Source organism: Mizuhopecten yessoensis, unplaced genomic scaffold, assembly GCF_002113885.1.
Source record: "Mizuhopecten yessoensis strain PY_sf001 unplaced genomic scaffold, ASM211388v2 scaffold716329, whole genome shotgun sequence".
NCBI classification, from domain to species: Eukaryota; Metazoa; Mollusca; class Bivalvia; order Pectinida; family Pectinidae; genus Mizuhopecten; species Mizuhopecten yessoensis.
Genome location: NW_018480062.1, coordinates 145057 through 163849, shown reverse-complemented (window position 1 = coordinate 163849; position 18793 = coordinate 145057). Strand labels below are relative to the sequence as shown.

Here is an 18793-nt window from a genome sequence, read left to right as displayed (position 1 = left end):
AACGCATAGAAATGCATAATTTGTTTCACTGAAATTCAATTTTTCTATTTATAGATGAGAGAAGTTATGATAAAGGAGTTTGTATTTTTTCGTAGGAGGTTCAGCCATCAGGAAGTATTGAAGATATAATAAGGAAGTATGTGTTTTACATAGGAGGTTCGTACAGTAATTAGCTGGGTGAGTATATCTTTATTAATAGAGGTATAGGTATCATAGGTAATAACGACAGTATGATCAAATATGGACACTGACTTGATCCGAACAAACAAATGTTGGTTAGATATGTATATGTATATAAGTAATAACGGCAGTGCAGACACAGACATTTGTCAAATGGTCTGAGCAATCCGCCCCTTTTTCAAAACAGAAACACTTTCACTTACATATCACAACATATATTAGACCTATATTGATAGAGGGATGTATACATGTATTTATCATACCATAAATATCTACAGTAGTAAATCAGTCACTTATCTTTCTGTCAATAAGAAATCACTAGAGCTCGGGTGAGATTTTAACTAAATATAAACAATGATAATATACATGTATACAGGTGAAAAACACAACATGTATACTGCATTATATCATTTAGTGTTTTAAGAAATTTTGTCATACTGCAAAGAAAAATGTCGCACGGTGATTGGTCGAATTGCCAAGGTACTTGAAGCTATGTTAGTATCCTTGCCGGGTTACATAAGACCACGCGCGCCTGTTGTAAGGGAGATAACTCGAAGATTCGAATCGAACACACCGGAGAACGTTCGTCTGCTAATGTCAACAATCAACCAAATAGCGAAACGGTTTGCAAGCCACACGGAGAGTGAAATTGAGACAAAACGGGCTACACTCATACCTACAAACACAAAGAGAAGTAACAATTCAGCAAGCAAAACCTTCAGAGCATACTTAAGCGAAAAGGAGCAAGACACAGATTTTGAGGACTTCTCGAAGCCAAGATTAGACGAGGCATTTGGTCATTTTTATCTCGATGCAAGGAAACAGGATGGCAGTCTTTACAAGACGACAACGCTTGAACATTTTCGTCACGGACTTAACAGGTATTTGAAAGCTCCCCCTGTCTCGAAGAAATTTGATTTGTTAAAAGATCAGGACTTCAACGAATCTAACGAGTGCTTTAAAACTGCTGTGTCCGAATTAAAATCAAGTGGGAAAGGAGTAATAAACCACCATAATGTCATCTGTCCCTCAGATAGAGAAAAAATGTACACGTCGATACACATGTCGGCCGTAACACCGGCAGGTCTGGCCAATAAAGTGCAGTTTCACGTTAGACTATACTTTTGTAGAAGGGGTTGTGAAAACATGGAAAAAAATGACGAAATCAATGTTTAAAGTTAAAACAGACCCAAAACCAAATCTGAAATTTGTGACAAAAGACATTGATGAGTTAGCCAAAAATCACCGTGACGATAAGGAACTCTTCACCGGACACATGCCAGAAGAACCTGGTTCGCCGTATTGCCATGTCAAGTCTTTTGGGAAGTACCTGTCTAAATCCTAAAAACGACAGATTGTGGCAATTTCCGTTAGATTCGTATTGTGACAAGATTCTGTGTGGTATGCCAACCGTCCCATTGGAGAAGATACACTCAGCAAATTTATATCCAACATGAGCCAGAAGTGTAAACTTTCTCAACAATATACAAACCATTGTATCCGCGCTACAGCAGCCACCATTCTCACTCAAAGTAACTTTGCGGCGTCACAAATTATGGCAATCACCGGCCATAAATCGATCTCTTCTCTAGCTGTGTACCAACGTGTGTCAGCCAATGAAAAAACTAACATGGGCAGGGCCATTGCGAGTGGAATCTCTCCGACTGCTGGGAAAGAGAACGTGCCTTTCGTACTGCCTCCCCCTGTAAGACTTGCCCTACTCCCGCCACACCAGAATGTGACGCCAGTTATTTCCAATACGGTAGCTACACGTCCTGACTTTGGTATTAACCCTTCCGGTAACAACCAGGAATTGCCGCCAGATCTACAAGGTCTTGAACTGGATCAGCTGTTTAGTGAAATGCATGACCCGCACACGACGTCCGCACAGAGCGTATCGTTTCAGATGATGTCAACGCCCTTGTTTAGTAGCTGTCAGATTACCAAACTGAACATTGTGATCAAAAAGTGAAAAATGAAGAAAAAATCAATCGTTACGAGTTGTTAAGGAACTGAGTTGTTATTTAATGTTGTTTCAAAACCATAATGTTGACTTATTATAATTTAAAAATTTATTAAATTGTTGGAATTATACAAAAAATGTTTTTTCTGTTTTCCCGTACTACCGCCCTACACAGTATCTGTCTTCTGGCAAACACGAGTCCCAACCTATAAATGGCTTTGCAGTATGACAAATTCGTTATACAGGTCTTTGGCAGAGTACATGGTCTCATGTTCGATGTCAGAACCTTATGTACCCTTCGCCTTCGGCTCAGGGTACATAAGGTCCTGACAGCGAACATGAGACCATGTCCCCTGCCAAAGACCTGTATAACTAATAATGTATCATTGCAAATTTAATGATATTCACTACGACACTTACATATATTGTTAACGTGGCTATCACTATATAGGTACACCTCTATATCTACTGTACTTTGTCGCTTTAGCGGAAGACCAGCTGTTTTGATAAACATTCGAACAGGAAGTTATTTTGCTGTCGTGACTGTAATCATGGCGGAAGGATGGCGTGAACATTTAGACAATATCAACAAGAATTGTATCAGTAGACTTCAGGAGTATGCTGCCAAGAGAGGTTCAGAGGTTCGATATGAAACGTATCCTAGTCAGGGAGGGTAAGTATGCATCACAACATCTTTTCATACGGGGGGTTATTTTTCTATTTACATGTACCTGTTTTATACAAACTTTTCCTTTGAATAACAAAAGCAGCCGATACAATTATATCTTATTGTCAATATAGATGGACAAATACTAAATATATTTATGAAGACGTTGACGTAAGGGAAAATATACCATAATAAAGCAAGAAACCGTTACAAGTTTTTTAAAGTGATGTAAAGTTTGACGAAGTTGTATGTCTTTCAAATATTCTCAAACTAACATTTTTAAAAAATAGGAAAATAAACTATTTGGTCGTATAACTTTCACACTACTTGTACAAAAAGGTTTCAACATGACTTATTTTTTGTAAATGTGCAAATCCTATAAGATACATGTCTAACAAAATGGGAACAAAAAGATGTTTTAATGTCAAGAGCTACAGTAATATCCTTCTCTATTGATATAAAATATGTAAATGAAGAAGCAGAATTTATCCCAAAGTCCTGACCACGTTGATGGCAATTTAATGAAATTGGTCATGGAATAAATTTGAAATGAATATTTTTTTTCAAAAATATTTCCTTACATGGTTTGCAAGAGAGACGAACATCTCACTTTGAACTCTGTTAACCTGATGAAATGACAATGGCAATTGACTTAGTCAATTTTCTTGTTATTTCAGATTTGGATGTAAAGTGTATTTTGCAAAGTTCATTGCAAGTGGAACAGGAGATAGGAAAAAAGAAGCAGAGGAGGCGGCAGCGGACCGGGCTCTCCGGTCCCTTTACAAAAACAGTGGAACAAATCAGGTCGTATCACAATGCTCACCTCAGCGTTATGTGAACATTCAAATCATTTCTTTGAAATAAGGGATAGAGGTTTGATACATTGTATATATCACTTATAATAATCTGCTAACTTTAACTAAATCACTTAAAATAACGTTGTGGCAACTGTTGACGTTACTTGGTGTCTGGATGAATATTTGATTTCCAAATGAATTAAAGGAATTAGTATAGTTTTCACTAGCGTGGTACCAGTGATGTTTTAGGCTTGTTAGGCATTGAAATATATGGCTAATGACCAAATCGTTTCTAGAATATATGGCTCAATCCCTATTAATGTAAAACACAGTGCACGTTATTTTACTGCACTTCCCATTTTAATCTCTTCAGAATTGGGTATTGGTAATGCTAAACATTAGTTATCATTTCATAATGACCCATCATTCACTTGTATGATGCACTAGCACATCATTCATTTGAATACATCAGTTAGACTCTTGATACATGTAGTTATAAAATAGGTTATTACATAAGAGATGGGTAAAAGTTAAATGAATCAATTTTATTGATTATTTATGATAGAGGCTCTACATGATATACGTTATCTTAAGGGACGTTTCAGTAAAGACATACTTTATTTAATCCGATGAGTGGTTGTTTTACATGCACATAATATGTTATCAGATGCGTGTGTCGGATTAATACAGTGATAACTCACTTTATCATATAATTGTCAGTGATATGGGCCACTTTACGTAAGCGATTTCGTTATCTGTTATTTGCTACATAAGCACTTTATAGGCCTATATCGGCGATCCAATTCATATCTGGCCCCCACTCGTCATATCTGTTTTGTACACGCCATATCCATCCTACTTCCCTCATAATAAAATTCACATCATCAACCATCTGCCCCCAAATCGCCACAGATAAAACTTATTTTGTATGTGTTATGTTAATGAACAATTATTGATTTTGTATAAAAACGATAAAGAGTCACAATAAGTCAATTTCGATATCCTACCGATATCCTACCCCATCTCAACCTTCGACCTATATCAGCCTTTTGACATCTGAGCCTGCGGGATGATAGGGGTTCTCGTGTCAACTTGAATAACAATATTTTGATATGATAGCGTTTACAAGATATTAAGTTTGTACAAAGTAAATTAGTAGTATGTGAGCTTGTAATAATTGGTAGGATTATCATATTGAATGATCGACCTTTTATGAATAGTGAAACCAATTAATTATTTATCAATACATGTGTTCTGTCAAATACCATCGTATCATGTTTCTTTGTATTCTATTATCTATGTGCTTGAAGTACGTCTTTCATTGACTACATCTCCAATTATTTCACATAACAAAAAATGCAAAATTAAAATTGTCCACTTTAGCGTTAAACACGGGTTCAAATTACAACAGACGGCATGGACGGTTAAAAACATTTTTGGGAAATTTTTAAAATGTTATTAGTATATGGGAAATCTCTTGGCTGAGCATTACCATTATCTATACCTACACGCTGACTTGCTCTTTGGTAACTTGAAATTAAAAATATGACATGTCATTCACTTTATTTCACCTAACTATATACTTTTACTATTTTAATAACATAAGCAGAATATATATTTAGCAATCGTCAAGACCAAGAGATACTGCACACTCTTTGCTTTAATTGGTGAAGCTGATCTGTGTAATTGATGATAATAACAGCCTTATTTTACAGCCGCAGTCTAATCAGCAACCATCAAAATCTCTCCCAGAGATCATATATAGCAGGCAGAGCGCGTCTGCTAGTGATTCTGATGGGGCAGAAACTGATGCACATAGTTCGACTCTTAGCGACGTGTCCGTTCTAAGATATGCACCTGTTAGTAGTTCTGAAAGTGATCGAAGTTCATTAGTGTCAGCATGGGATGAAGTTGTTCAGAGAAGCAACTCCAATTATGTCCCTACAGGATCCGGAAGTAAACATCCCGTCAGTGAATTCATGGAATACGCACAAGCGAATGGAGAAGTTGGAAGGATTGAAGAAGAATTTAAATGTGGTTCTTCTCATTGCCCAACGTATGTATGTTTTGAAAAAATTAATGCATGTCTCAACAGAGTTTCGGATATTCCAGAAATACATTTAGTGAAAATAAGAAATAGAAATAAAGATTCCACTGTAGTGTTTTAAGTACATACAGAAACATCCCCTTTTCGGTTTGGATATACCAGAAGTCGGGCTCGGCCATGTAGCTACCATTGATCAGGAAGCCCAGTTTGTTAGAACAACCCTATTGTGGTCGGACTTCCAGGGTTACAATGCTGATCTGTCATCGTTGCTTTTTTATTCTTCGAAACCTATGGCTGGTTTTATTTGGATTTTTTTTTTTTAAAGTTATTTTAAGAAATGCCAATAACTATGTTCCAATGCACATGGATCCTTTTTATAAGATCTATATCACCGAAGATGCCAAGAAAATAATAATTTAAAACGAAACTATTTTGTTACGATCTCGTTATTACTCTGTTGGGTTCAATTTGGGTCGAAATCTGTTCTGTTGAGGTTTATTGGGTATAAACCTCAACTTAAAAGTTTCTTCTCATCCAAGGGTTTCTTCATGTGGCGCTTCTATCAATACTTTTTACAGTTGTCACGATGACTTAATATCACTATATGATAATTCGTTGGCAACCACGATGAAGGATCTGTTCGGTATGTTTTAAGTCGTTGGTAATCTAAATATTTTCTGGGCATGGCTTGAGATATTGTGACAGGCACAAAATATACAACAGCAAACGCTTAGCCTACAAAACAAGTGGTTTTGCCTCCAGGTTGTTTACCTTTTGTTTCTTTTTAGGAGATCGTGCTTTCCTTCGATTCTTTTGCTGATAAATAAACTGTTTTAATTTTGCCTTAGGTTTACTGTGCAGGCTTACATAGGAAAACGAAAGTTAGCCGAAGGAACAGGCAGCAGTAAAAAAAAGGCGAGGTGGGATGCTGCTGAGTCGTCTCTCAATATGTTGGCACCAAGGCCCTCACCCAGGGCTTTGACGTACCCAGGATTCTCGGTAAGACGAATATAAAGATATTGAAGGTACTTGTAAAATTGTGGCACCAGCCGCATGTTATGTTTTATTTGTAATTATATGGGGCGAATCATATAAAGCTTTTTTGGATACTTTATGTGTTGATATGAATTAGCAAACATTCGTCAATGTGTCAGATTCTATTTGTGAACCATTGATTGTTTGTTCCCACCATTTTAAACAAATGGTTGTGTCATGCCGTTATGTGTGTAGCTAATTATTGAAAATGAGAAAGTTCCATTTATTATAAACATGTTTACCTTTATTTTTGGACATCATTTCTTTTTATCATCAAAATTATAACCTACTATCAGCATTTATAATTTTCACCAAAAAATGGTTGCTATAAGGCTGCAAACAGCAGATCAGTGTGACATGCGACTTTTGCAAAATATACGAAAATGTAAGAGTATTTGTGTGATTGTTTCTTGTGTCCGGCCTTTTAGTCGTGCATACTTATTTTTAATATATTGCTATTCAGAGTGAGCAGAATAATTTCAAAGATGAATGACACCTATGCATATTTAATTAGGTGATGACTTATTCCATGAATTTCATTGGTTGGCGATTTCCAAACAATACGTCTTAATTATGTTTTTATATTTTGACCATTTGTGGTCAACAGTAAGTTGTTCAATCGGTACATTCTCTAGAACTTTTATCGCAGTGGTACCACGTACAAGAATTTACACATGTTTATGCTTTAAGAAGAATTACTGGGTTGAATATAACATATCATTATATTTTGCTACCTAAAAGCTCGCACCTTCACCACCTATAATCGACAAGAACGCTGGGATATGTCCTGCTGGTGCTGACCCGATCAGCATCCTCAATGAGTTTGCGCAGAAGAAGGGTTTAGAATTGACGTTTCCGGATCCGGATGTTTCCGGGGCAGATCATGAAAGAATGTAAGTTAACAAATGTTTCGTTTTAATACATGTATTTTACATGTGTCACAGAATAAGCATGACATTTTTTTTTTGACTGAATGAGACGGTGAAACAATGAAATATCATATCCGGTCAGCCGATAACGAATGTATCACGTTACTGGTATTTTTCTTTAAATGACATGAAGTAATAACAGTACCATTGTAAAGTGCGTAAAACAAAAGTTTTCATGAGAGAATACAGTGTATCGGCCAACACATAAAATGCAAAATTTGTGAAAATGGTTATACTTATAAATGGTCATGACATGAATTCAACCTCATTAACTTTGTACACAAATTTCCCTTCTCGAGGTTTACCCTTGGTGCGATTTTAGATAATGTGACATATCCCAGAGCGTCAGCCAGTACAATTAAAGAGGCAAAGAGAGAGGCATCCCGAACCGCATTAAGGCATTTAAAACAGAAGAAAATTTACCAGTTTACATCGGGTTTATCTGCGGTACGTGCTGATCATTAAGTCCCCAGCTAAACAAAGTTGGGGACTTCTTGTTTTTGCTGTGTTTCTTCTTTCTCCACCATATTCTTCTTCTTTCTCTTTTTCTTTTTCTCCCGCCAAATGGTTTCCGGAAAACCAAAACTTTACAGGAGTATCTTTCTGATGCATCATTTGCGACAATCATGGTATTTTTGAGGACTTGTCTAACGGTCCCCGTTACAAATTACAATTAAGACTTGTTTTAGTTTAACTTTATTCTAAATATTTGTAATTGATGTATTTTTGGCATATTCACCGATACTGTGAATTTATGATACAAATGTTCAAATATAATTGATATTTAAAATCAATTCGTGCAACCAATTTCATAAGATTTATTGCTAGATACTTTCCATGAATTTCGAATGGATTAACTATTCAGATATAATGATAAATTCTAAGCCGATTTTTAAAAAATATTTATTTCATTTGGAAAATTACCATGACTACAAAGAAAATTTCAGTAAGACTTTGGAGATATGAATGAAGTGAATTTCAGGTTTGTTAATCATAAATTTAGATTTTTAAAGAGGTTACTTCTAATGCGTTACTTATGCATTTACAGTTCTCGATAAGCGAGCCTTTGACGTTCCATGATAGAATAGCAAAGCTCTGTCACGAGAAGTTTAACACTGTGGTTGCAGACATACCCGAGAACCTTGCCGGTCGTAAAGTGATAGCAGGCATCGTCATGGAAACAAAAACTACGAACACTTTTGACGTCATCAGCATAGCCTCCGGTACATCTCTGATTATCGTACATATATATATTCAACGACTGTTGTTCTCCTTTTCATATTCACTATTTAAAGAATTCAAATGTGATTTTGAATATTTACGACGACAGTTATGTCAATTATTGTGAAAAAGGTTCACATTTTTCTTTTTTGAAGTTTCAAACCGATGTCAGTTGTTGGGTTTAAGTTTACCTGGTCCGGTGAGCTTATGCTATGGCGGAGCGTCCGCCGTCCTTCGTCCGTCGTCTGTCAACTTATTCTTTGAAAACGCTACTATTCCTTAACACCTCAGTAAATATTGACCAAATTAATTCCAGAGCATATTTAGACAAAAGGACTCCATTTGTAAAAATGTAGAGTGTGCCGCCTTGCGGGCGGAGCGCCGGGGCCAAATAGGGAAAATAGAAGTAAATCGAGTTTGTTCTGGAGCATCCTTTGGCAATGCAGAGATAGAGAATAACAGATTTTAGTTTTTTTAAATTTCGAAAACCCTTCTCTTTGAAAGGAATTGAAGGGTTTTAACCAATTTTGATAAAGAGTCAAAGCCCCTAGTAAAGGGGACTAAGTTTTGTATAAATATTTATATCGTATTTTGGAAATGGTTAAAAACCCAACCTATCATCAGATATACAACTGTTAGGCATTAAGATGGGGGAGCCTTTTATGCTACTAGGATTATCTCGGAGGTCCTGACCAATCCCCAGGGTCTCAATCCCGTGTTCATAACATGGAAAAAGTTGAGATTCCCACCCCGTACCTATATACAGGCTTCATTACGATTATAAAGCAAACAAATCATGATGCACTCGAGTCCTGGGTCAAGCATGGTTAGCTTTAGTTAGGTTACTCATAATCATTCATCACAGTTGGATATGTTTGTTTGAAGGGAACCGCTTTATAAAAGGGGATGCATTGACGACAGATGGGCACGTGCTGGTAGACTCACACGCTGAAATCCTTGCTGCTCGTGGAATGCGAAAGTGAGTATCGGATCAAGATAACAAATTGTTCTATGAAAAATCATACATGTGTTGCACTACCAGTCTAATACTGTGTGTGTTTCATTTTCAAAGGAATTCACTTAATATCAAACTGGTTTGTAGTAATTAAAATATACTTTCGTATTTCAACATGAATGTCTCTTATTGCATATAACTTTTATCAATAATATATTTCTGGATAATGAGATCAATATAATCTATTTACAGGTTCCTTTATTACCACTTAACAAAACTAAGCAAAGGGGAAAAGTCCACCGTCCTCCAAAGAATCGAGGGGGAACAGGCTGAGTTAGCTCCAGATATCCAGTTTCATCTGTATATATCCACTGCACCATGTGGAGACGGAGCTACATTTACGCACAGGTAACTGTAATTACATACCTCATAATACCCATACCATTTTATCGTGAAAATCGTTTTAGTTAATTCATTGTTGCAGGATAATTAAGTAAACGTGTTGCTCAAAGTGCCATGTATAAGGATTAAAATGGAAAAACATCAAAATATAAGCAGATTTAGAAAAGACACAGTGGACAACACTAATTTTGGTCTTTTATAACTTTTAAATATTAAATGGATTAGTCTGAGAAGCATTAATTTATAAAGGTAGTTATGTATGCGCATTGACACGCTGCTCTGGTAGTGACGCGGTCGAATGTTCCAGAACGAAACCGATATTGCTTACTTAACCTTCAAAGAAATTTAAATGCGCATCCACGGAATAAGAAGTTTGAAAGCATCGCTTTGTTAAATAACAAGACATATTGGATCTCGCATATGTTCCATGTTTCCAGTTGTTGAGGGAACGACGCAATAGCTGTCATCGAACAGTTATCTCACTGAACCGGAAACAACGCCATATTTGAAACAACTGTTAATCCGCCGAGCCGTTTTTACTGCGTATACACTAATTTGTATGCAGGGTTTACTAAGCTGAAGAAGGGAGAGATGTGAATATAATAGATTACAATAAAAAAAAATATAGCTATATAAAAGTATTTAGGATTTAAAATTGTAAGGTTCTCCTTTTAATTAATCTGATATGTATTTGCAGTTTATCTTCTCAAATAAAGGTTGTTTATGACGAATTCCCCATGATGACACAGCCCTTATTTTAAACTCTTTTTAAGGTTAAAATCTAGTCAAAAATTGTAAACCCATTAACAAACAGATTTCACAATAAGGATCCATATGCAATCTAGTTCGTCGGTTTCTTTTATTTACATTCATACAAGCAAAAGACTGTCACTTGAATTTTAAAACTGTATTAAACTTCTAGAATGTAAATTTATTATCTCCTGTCCTAAAAGGGAACGACCCGTCCGCGCCTCGTACTGACCAACAAATATTGCGGCTGATTGGAGTCAGATGATCGTTGTATAATTTTCCCATAACAAATACAATGATACAGTTTTGTCTTGATGTTACTATCAATGGATATTGTACGTACACTGCGACAGACTGCACACAACCTGATAAGCGGTTAAATCGGGCATATATATCTCCGTATCAGAGAACTTACTTATAACTGACCTAGCTCGCGAGCTGCTGTAAGATTGGTCACTCCGTCGGTGTAACTGATAATACAGTTATTGATGGTGACATGGATACATATAGTACCTCAGAGATACCCTTGATCTGAGCTTCATAATTGATAAAAAATCTCCTCCTACCTTGAGGGTGTGACAGAGGGTAATACAAGAAAACATCCACCCCGAGGGTCGGTGATTTCCACTGTTACATCATCAATGTAGGGGATATTTTCTCCTATCCTAATATTTTCATCAGAAACTTTCTTTGTTTTGCAATTGACCTCTCCCATCGGAAATTGATTGTGACGTCATAATTCATTGTTCCCCTGACTTCTTTCTTCGTTCTGTTTTGTTTTTGCGTGCCACCTGTCATACTCCTGTGGATGATAAAGACATGTTAAACGGGTAAAATGGGAGATAATTCAGTGAAAGGTGGTCCGGTTGCGCAATTGACAGTTCACTCGCTTTCACCAATCAGAGTGAATGTGTACGGAGTCACCTAACAACCACGTGGGTTTGCTCCATATACTCCGGTTTCTTCCCACATTAATTAGTTACCCCTCGCGAAAACATCTTGGCCAACATGAAAATTGAAATAAGTGTATCTTGTTTCGTAATTGTTGTAAATTGACTGGCCTTTATATATACATGTGTAATGGTGGGGTATTGAAGATCTTGAACATTTTGAAAAAATGAAAATTTGACTTGCAATAAGGACTTAGTTATTTCAGAGCAGTGACAATGACAACAACACATTTTAATTTGTTGATGCCCTTTACCTTAATATCAGATTTAAATGAATAAATTAGTTATAATATATAGCTTATATGCGATGCTTTTAATACACCCCTTTAAAACAAACCACCTTTGATTTCATCATAACAACTCATAAAAAGCCGAGGTCATTTTTGTTTGAAAAGTCCTTTAATGGTTAATATTTATCTGATTTAATATCTTAATTAAGGTCCATCGTAAACTTTCCAGTGCAATTAACACAAATTAATAATAGAAAATACAAGGTCACTTTCACAGGAGTAGAAACAGCAATTGCAATTTGAAGCAGAAAGCAGTTATTGCAACATGCAGGTAGCAGGTATCTCATTACTTTGATCTATATATAAATATATATAATTACTGTTTTCATTGAATGGCTATTATCGTTAAAACTTAATCCTTTTTTATTATAAATATTATATATATATATACATATATATATTCAGTTCCGGCCAGTCAGAAGTAGAACCTGATGGCAGTCACAACCCGATATTTGATGATAATAAACAAGGACTGCTGAGGACAAAAGTGGAACAAGGTAATGTATGACATGCATGTATATTGTTTACAATAGAGCTATTCAAACCCCCACGTCATCAGGTCTCTGTCAGCGGGGATATCGATAGACTTGATCATGTTATTGTCACTTATAGGTACTGTGCCGCTAACCTTAGTTTTTTTATCAACGTGATCAATCTGACATTTCTTATTTATCTTGCAAAGCAAAAGTTATCAACATTCCGATAATACCACACTCAGGAAGTGAAATGAAATGAAACAAAAAGTTATTTTATGTTCTTACGCGCCGTAAAGAATTCGATACTTTACATGGCGTTAAGTATGAGCAGCGACATACATGTAATGGCGATGACCTTGCTTACACGTGGTAAACCAAGCAAGCAGACAGAATCGGTGAGAAAAAGGTACATGTAGATTCTAGAATCAGATCAACAGCGCAATAAAGCGAAAGTGTACATCGATGACGCAGTAAGCCCATGGAATGCGCTTATGGAGGAAAAGGGTTCCACCACTAAGTATTGCAAGGCTTTTACTTAACGGGTGAGAACTGAATCAGCTTAGAGTAACACTCAGCATGTTTATTGTATGTTATACTATTCGCTAATGATGACGTAAACATAGCCTAAACCCTGCTTCTGTTGAGAAAAGTAACAGTCGGGGAGGGTGTTTGCACGCTTATAATTGACATGACTATAAGTCAGTCAAAATATTTAATCTTTTCAAGCCAATGTACGTACAGGATTTATGGCACTTTACGACTGCTACCTTTATCACTGTTTTACCGACATATTGCAGCACAGTAATTTTATGTTATATTTGTTATAAAGTGTTTATGGTTCTTTTCATTAAAATTAAGCTTTAACGGTAATAAAAATACTACATTGACAGCAAACGAGTTTTGGCAGTTACCATTTGTCCATACAAATACTCAAATTTTGGATAATTATATTTATCCCATAACTGGCCTAATTTACTTTGTCAAACGGCAATATCATAAATATGTATCGCAGACGTATACTAAAGCCTCAGGAACTGCGATTGGTCAAAAGCATGAAAACATATTCCTACAAGTATAACGTATTTTTACTCTACCATATAAAACATTTAATTTTATTTGAAATGAATTTAAGATGTTGCTTTTTTAATAATCATAATTATACTTATTTGCATTGCATGAAAAACTGTTCATCATCAAAAATTTAAAAAAATCTGGCACTATTTTGCACTCCGCAGAACGACAATACTAGGATCGGAGTTTGTTTACCTACAGTGTTTATAGAGCCAGCTGAAAACATTCACTTGTGTTTGAAATTTGTTTTCAAATTACGAATGTTATGTGATAAATAGAAACTTACTGGAGTGACTATGCTATAAAGACGAGTGCTGTATCAAATTAAATGACATGATCACTCATGTAAGATCCTCTATTTGTATCATATGACTTCTGTGTACAATGTTATGGTAATAAATTCATAATATATCTTTTCTTTATAACCGCGTGTAAAGAACAATGTAGCAACGCTAGTGTCGGTTAATTGTATTCATATGCCAGATGCTCGTAAATATGAAAAATTAAAAATCATACCTTCAGTCTAATATGGAAGAAAATTCATGACAGAACCTATTTTAATAAATAGGACCATACTGGGATATCTAAATATTTCATTTTGATACTGTTACAATACGTTGAACAGACATACACAATTTCTAGTAATAAACCCGATTGAACAAAGACGCCTTGCTCAAGAGTACTTACCATTCCTCCAGTAATGTTTCGATGAGATACAATCACTTACTGCACAGGTGAGGGACAGATTCCGACTAAAAAGGTTCGAGAAAGTCACCAGTACCAAGGTATGGACAATGTGAGGCGTGGAGAACGGTTGCGTGTTATGTCTTGTAGTGATAAGATCTGCAAGTGGAACCTGTTAGGAATGCAGGGGGCGCTACTGTCTACACTGATGAAGCCTGTGTACTTCAACTCCATTACCTTAGGTAACAATACGATCTCCCACCCTGATACTCCATTATTTGAGACCAAATCAACAAGACATGGAAACGCCTTAAAGTGCTCCACTTCGTTCTGTTTATGTCTAACATTTTAATATGTTCAACAAACTACTATTACTTCCTGTACATCAAACGTTTTCGTAGATTTGATGTTAAGCAAAACTTTATTCATGGAATAATAAGACTTACCATATGTTACAAATGTATAACAGTAAAAAGAAAATATGTGCTTTTTTTTAAATGATTTGTTTTTTATAGATAAATAAATATTCTATACAAGTTTTATTAAATATATCCATTTAAGGAACTCTCTACAACCACGGACACATAGCTCGTGCAATGTGCTGCAGACTAGAAAAAAGCTGCCGAATTCGATCATTACCAGATGGTTATAAGGTTAACCATCCATTACTTGGCGCTGTCTCTCGAACGAAGGAACCACTACGAAGCGTCGAGAAATCAACGGCACTTTGCATTAACTGGAACAGTGCGGACGAATGCGCTGAACTGACGAATGGAACAACAGGCGTACCAAATATCAGCAGCGGATTCGCCCAACATAAGTAAGACGTTTATGTTATATTAATCTAATATGATACATTTGTAACTATCATTGTACAACAAAACTTAAGAATTTAATGAGAAAGAGAGATGGGAAATATTATCTCTTAGTAAAACTTTTTTTTTAATTTTTTTATTTGTGCTTAAAGGTAACAGGTATCGAATAATTAAATAAATAGAGAGTTCTACTTCAGAGTTTTAAGGAAACTTTTTGACTTAGAGTAACTTCCATTGTCATGGTATTCATAGTCTCCGTATTCGGTTTTGTGAATTTATAATCCTTTGACTACCACATATGTTACGTGAAGGATAAACAGTGTGTATGTATCTTTTTATGTTTGTTTTTATTGGCAACACTCAAATTCCAAACAATTATATATATGTAACAAATCTCACTAGATGATTATCTTTTTTGAATACTTCTGAGGAAAATGATCTAAGTACAATTTCATATCAGCCAAAAAAGTAATAATATGTTTAACTTGGTAATACTCTTTACACCCAACTTGTTTAATATTCTAATCAAACTGAATTGAGATTTACATTAACAGTGGAATTGAAGTTTAACTGAAAAGAAAATAGAGAGCTTTGCATGATATTAAATCTCTATACGATCTAACCAGCCATGACCTTATACNTTTTCTATAAATGGTATTCTTCTACGGACATAGGAGTTTTAAGTTGAGCATGTTTGTTTGTTGTTGTTTGTTGTAAGATTTGTTCAATCTGTCTTGTTTTACAGTTTCCATCTTATACATTGAATTACACATAGACTAGCTATCTATTTTCATATTAAACTATAATAACTTAACAGTTTTGGCGACTGTGACCTGTGCATATATTTGCACATGGACTTTTGGTCAATGTCTGCCAATATCTGTGTGATTTGATAGCTATATAGCTTATATACAATTGTAAAATGTTATAAAAATAAATAATACCTGTGGAAGTGTTTTGTGTGTGATGTGAGAAGTGTGAATGTATTTGTATTTCAGTTATGTTAATTAAGGAGGAGTAACATCCCTTTAATATTTTATTTTTTATAATTTTAGAATCCGTTAATTTAGCCACCGCTGGAGAGAATTTATAGAGGCTTTGCCTGTTATTCCATCCAATTGACTTGTATCAACTTTGTCAATAAAATTTGTTGAAATGAAAAATTAAAGAAGGTATAATGCGATGAAAATAAATTATGTAAACTGCATTTAAATAGAATACGTATGCAACATACTGAACTATTTAAATACTGTATTTTCAAAGAAAGATAACACAACTAAATAAAAAAGAAGGAAAACCGACGCATATAGTTTGAACCATTTTGTAATGAATTCAATAAATCAACATCGGTAAATATTTGATATTGTTTGCCTTTTTATGTTGAAGTTTAATTTGTCTTAAAGGTCTTTATCTACGTGTGTTTACTCCGTGGTGTATGCTGTTTTGTATTTGCATTATAGATATTCTGTTGTTTTACTGCTGGCACTCTTATATATACTAGCGGAAAAAAGAAACTGTGCATACGGAAAATTGTTATAGAACATGTATTACCAACTGTATATATATATAAATTCACACACATGACCGAGTATGACACATACACACTATCCGTGTGTCATTGACAGTTTTCCCCGTGCAGTTTGCTCTCTATAGGCGCTGACCAGTTTGCACTTTTTTGTCGGCGTGTCCATTTGAGAAATCGCTTCCAAACGGCAAGTTTGACTGCACGGACAATCCCTGGGTTGCTACCAATAAGCCCGAGAACTGTACGGAACCGATTGCGTGAACGAGCTATCCGTCCGTCGGCGACGTCCTGCAATCCGCCCAGTTCTTCTGCCACGTCATCGTGTAGCACGTCTGGACTGGCGCAGAAGGCAGCATCTGCGATTTACTCGACGGGATTGGGCAGACATTTTGTTTACGGAGGAGTCGCGAGTCCACCTCGATAGTAGTGACCGCCGTTCCAGAGTGTATCGTCGCGTTGGAGAACGTTTCCGTGACGCGTGTGTGGTACAACGACGTTCTTTCGGCGGCGGCAGCGTTATGTTTTGGGGCGGCACCGCAGCCAACGGGAGAACGCCTCTGGTGATTGTTAACGGGAATTTGAACGCGCTACGTTACCGTGACGAGATCCTCCGGACCCACGTCGTTCCATTCGTGCAAGGGCAGCAATGTCACATTACGCTACTGCAAGACAACACCAGGCCACACACAGCTCGTGTCGCTATGGACTTTCTGACCCAGAAGAACGTTGACGTGCTGCCGTGGCCTGCTGTATCCCCCGATCTGCCGCCCATTGAACACGTCTGGGATGAAATGAAGCGCAGATTACGGGGGTACAGATTTGGAATGCCATCCAACAAGCATTCTTGAACCGTCCGATAGGCTCCGTGCATCGACGTTGCCAGGCTTGCATTCAGGCAAACGGTGAATATACGAGGTATTAACTTTGTGAACTCAGTATTGACCCCTGCTGTGTTTACGTCACTCCTGAGCGTAACTTATTGATTCCATAACGTGGAAAATCAAATGCAACTGTTAATAAATAACAAATAAATTGTCCCTGAAAACCTTGTTGTTCTACGTCATACACATTTATTTTTATACCACATTTTAGGCACGCACAGTTTCTTTTTCCCGCTAGTACAGCTGTATATGTTAATATTGATTGATCCGTTATATAGTCAGTGATGGGAATAAAGACTACGGTATTCTAGATACACATTTTTTCTCTAGTATTTTACTAAGCCTAGTAGCACATCTATCACATTTGTTTCTATGGAACGCCCATTCTGATTGTCATTTTACCTACATTGTATTCGAGTCCAATTCTGTATGCGAAACTACACAGGTGTTCCTTTTTTATTATGATTTTCAGGGCTGACTCAAGATTGTGTAAACAAGGGATGTTGCGGTCCTATGCAGAAATCTGTAGGAGTGCAGGCTTATTGGAACTTGTCAAAGACGATTATTTGGAAACTAAAAATGTATCTAAACGATACCAGCGTTGCAAAAAAGCCCTATATGAATCCCTGCACAACCAAGAGTATGGGACGTGGGTAGGACTGCCGAGAGAATGCCAGCAATTCTCTACATCTTGTGTTGACGATATGTTCGCCTTATGTGCTCGTCAGTTTACCCATAGCGACAATAATTAATCTTACTCATTGTTAACAAGCTAAACAATAGCTCATATCCTTTAACGATTTGTACATGGATACTTGTGCTTTAATGATTGGAGATTCCAATTCAAAGATACGACATATAAAAAAACCAAAAACATTTGTCTTCTAAATATATTGCAATGAAGTCATTATCAACATCACAGACATTTCTCATTATGTTTATATATTACAAAAAAATACAAAAAGTACATCATGTATATTAGTATTGCATTTGACATTTTTTTTTCAGTTTCATTTCGGAAAGCTCATTTTCTCATGAGCACATGAACTCACGAAAAACGTTCAGAGTCACATTTAGTGAACTTTTTTTCTTTATCTTTTTATTGTTCACGATGATATAAATGCATTACGATGCTTTACTAGAAACGGAGGTAAA

General features: G+C 36.1%; 1 protein-coding gene across 2 annotated transcripts; it reads left to right on the top strand.

Annotated features, from left to right (window-relative positions):
• Positions 1–64: 64 nt before the first annotated feature.
• On the top strand, positions 65–18491 carry LOC110443149 (double-stranded RNA-specific adenosine deaminase-like). 2 transcript variants are annotated; one of them, XM_021487181.1, is made up of 14 exons: positions 65–177; positions 2631–2816; positions 3488–3614; positions 5323–5663; positions 6503–6653; positions 7431–7582; positions 7918–8065; positions 8667–8841; positions 9725–9818; positions 10047–10202; positions 12592–12683; positions 14468–14659; positions 14979–15237; positions 18111–18491. In XM_021487181.1, the coding sequence occupies exons 2-14, from the start codon at positions 2695–2697 to the stop codon at positions 18388–18390; spliced, it is 2289 nt and encodes a 762-aa protein (XP_021342856.1). In that variant the 5' UTR covers positions 65–177; positions 2631–2694; the 3' UTR covers positions 18391–18491. The 2 variants fall into 2 exon arrangements, with proteins under 2 accessions (XP_021342856.1, XP_021342857.1); XM_021487182.1 differs by lacking the exon at positions 14468–14659.
• Positions 18492–18793: the final 302 nt, after the last annotated feature.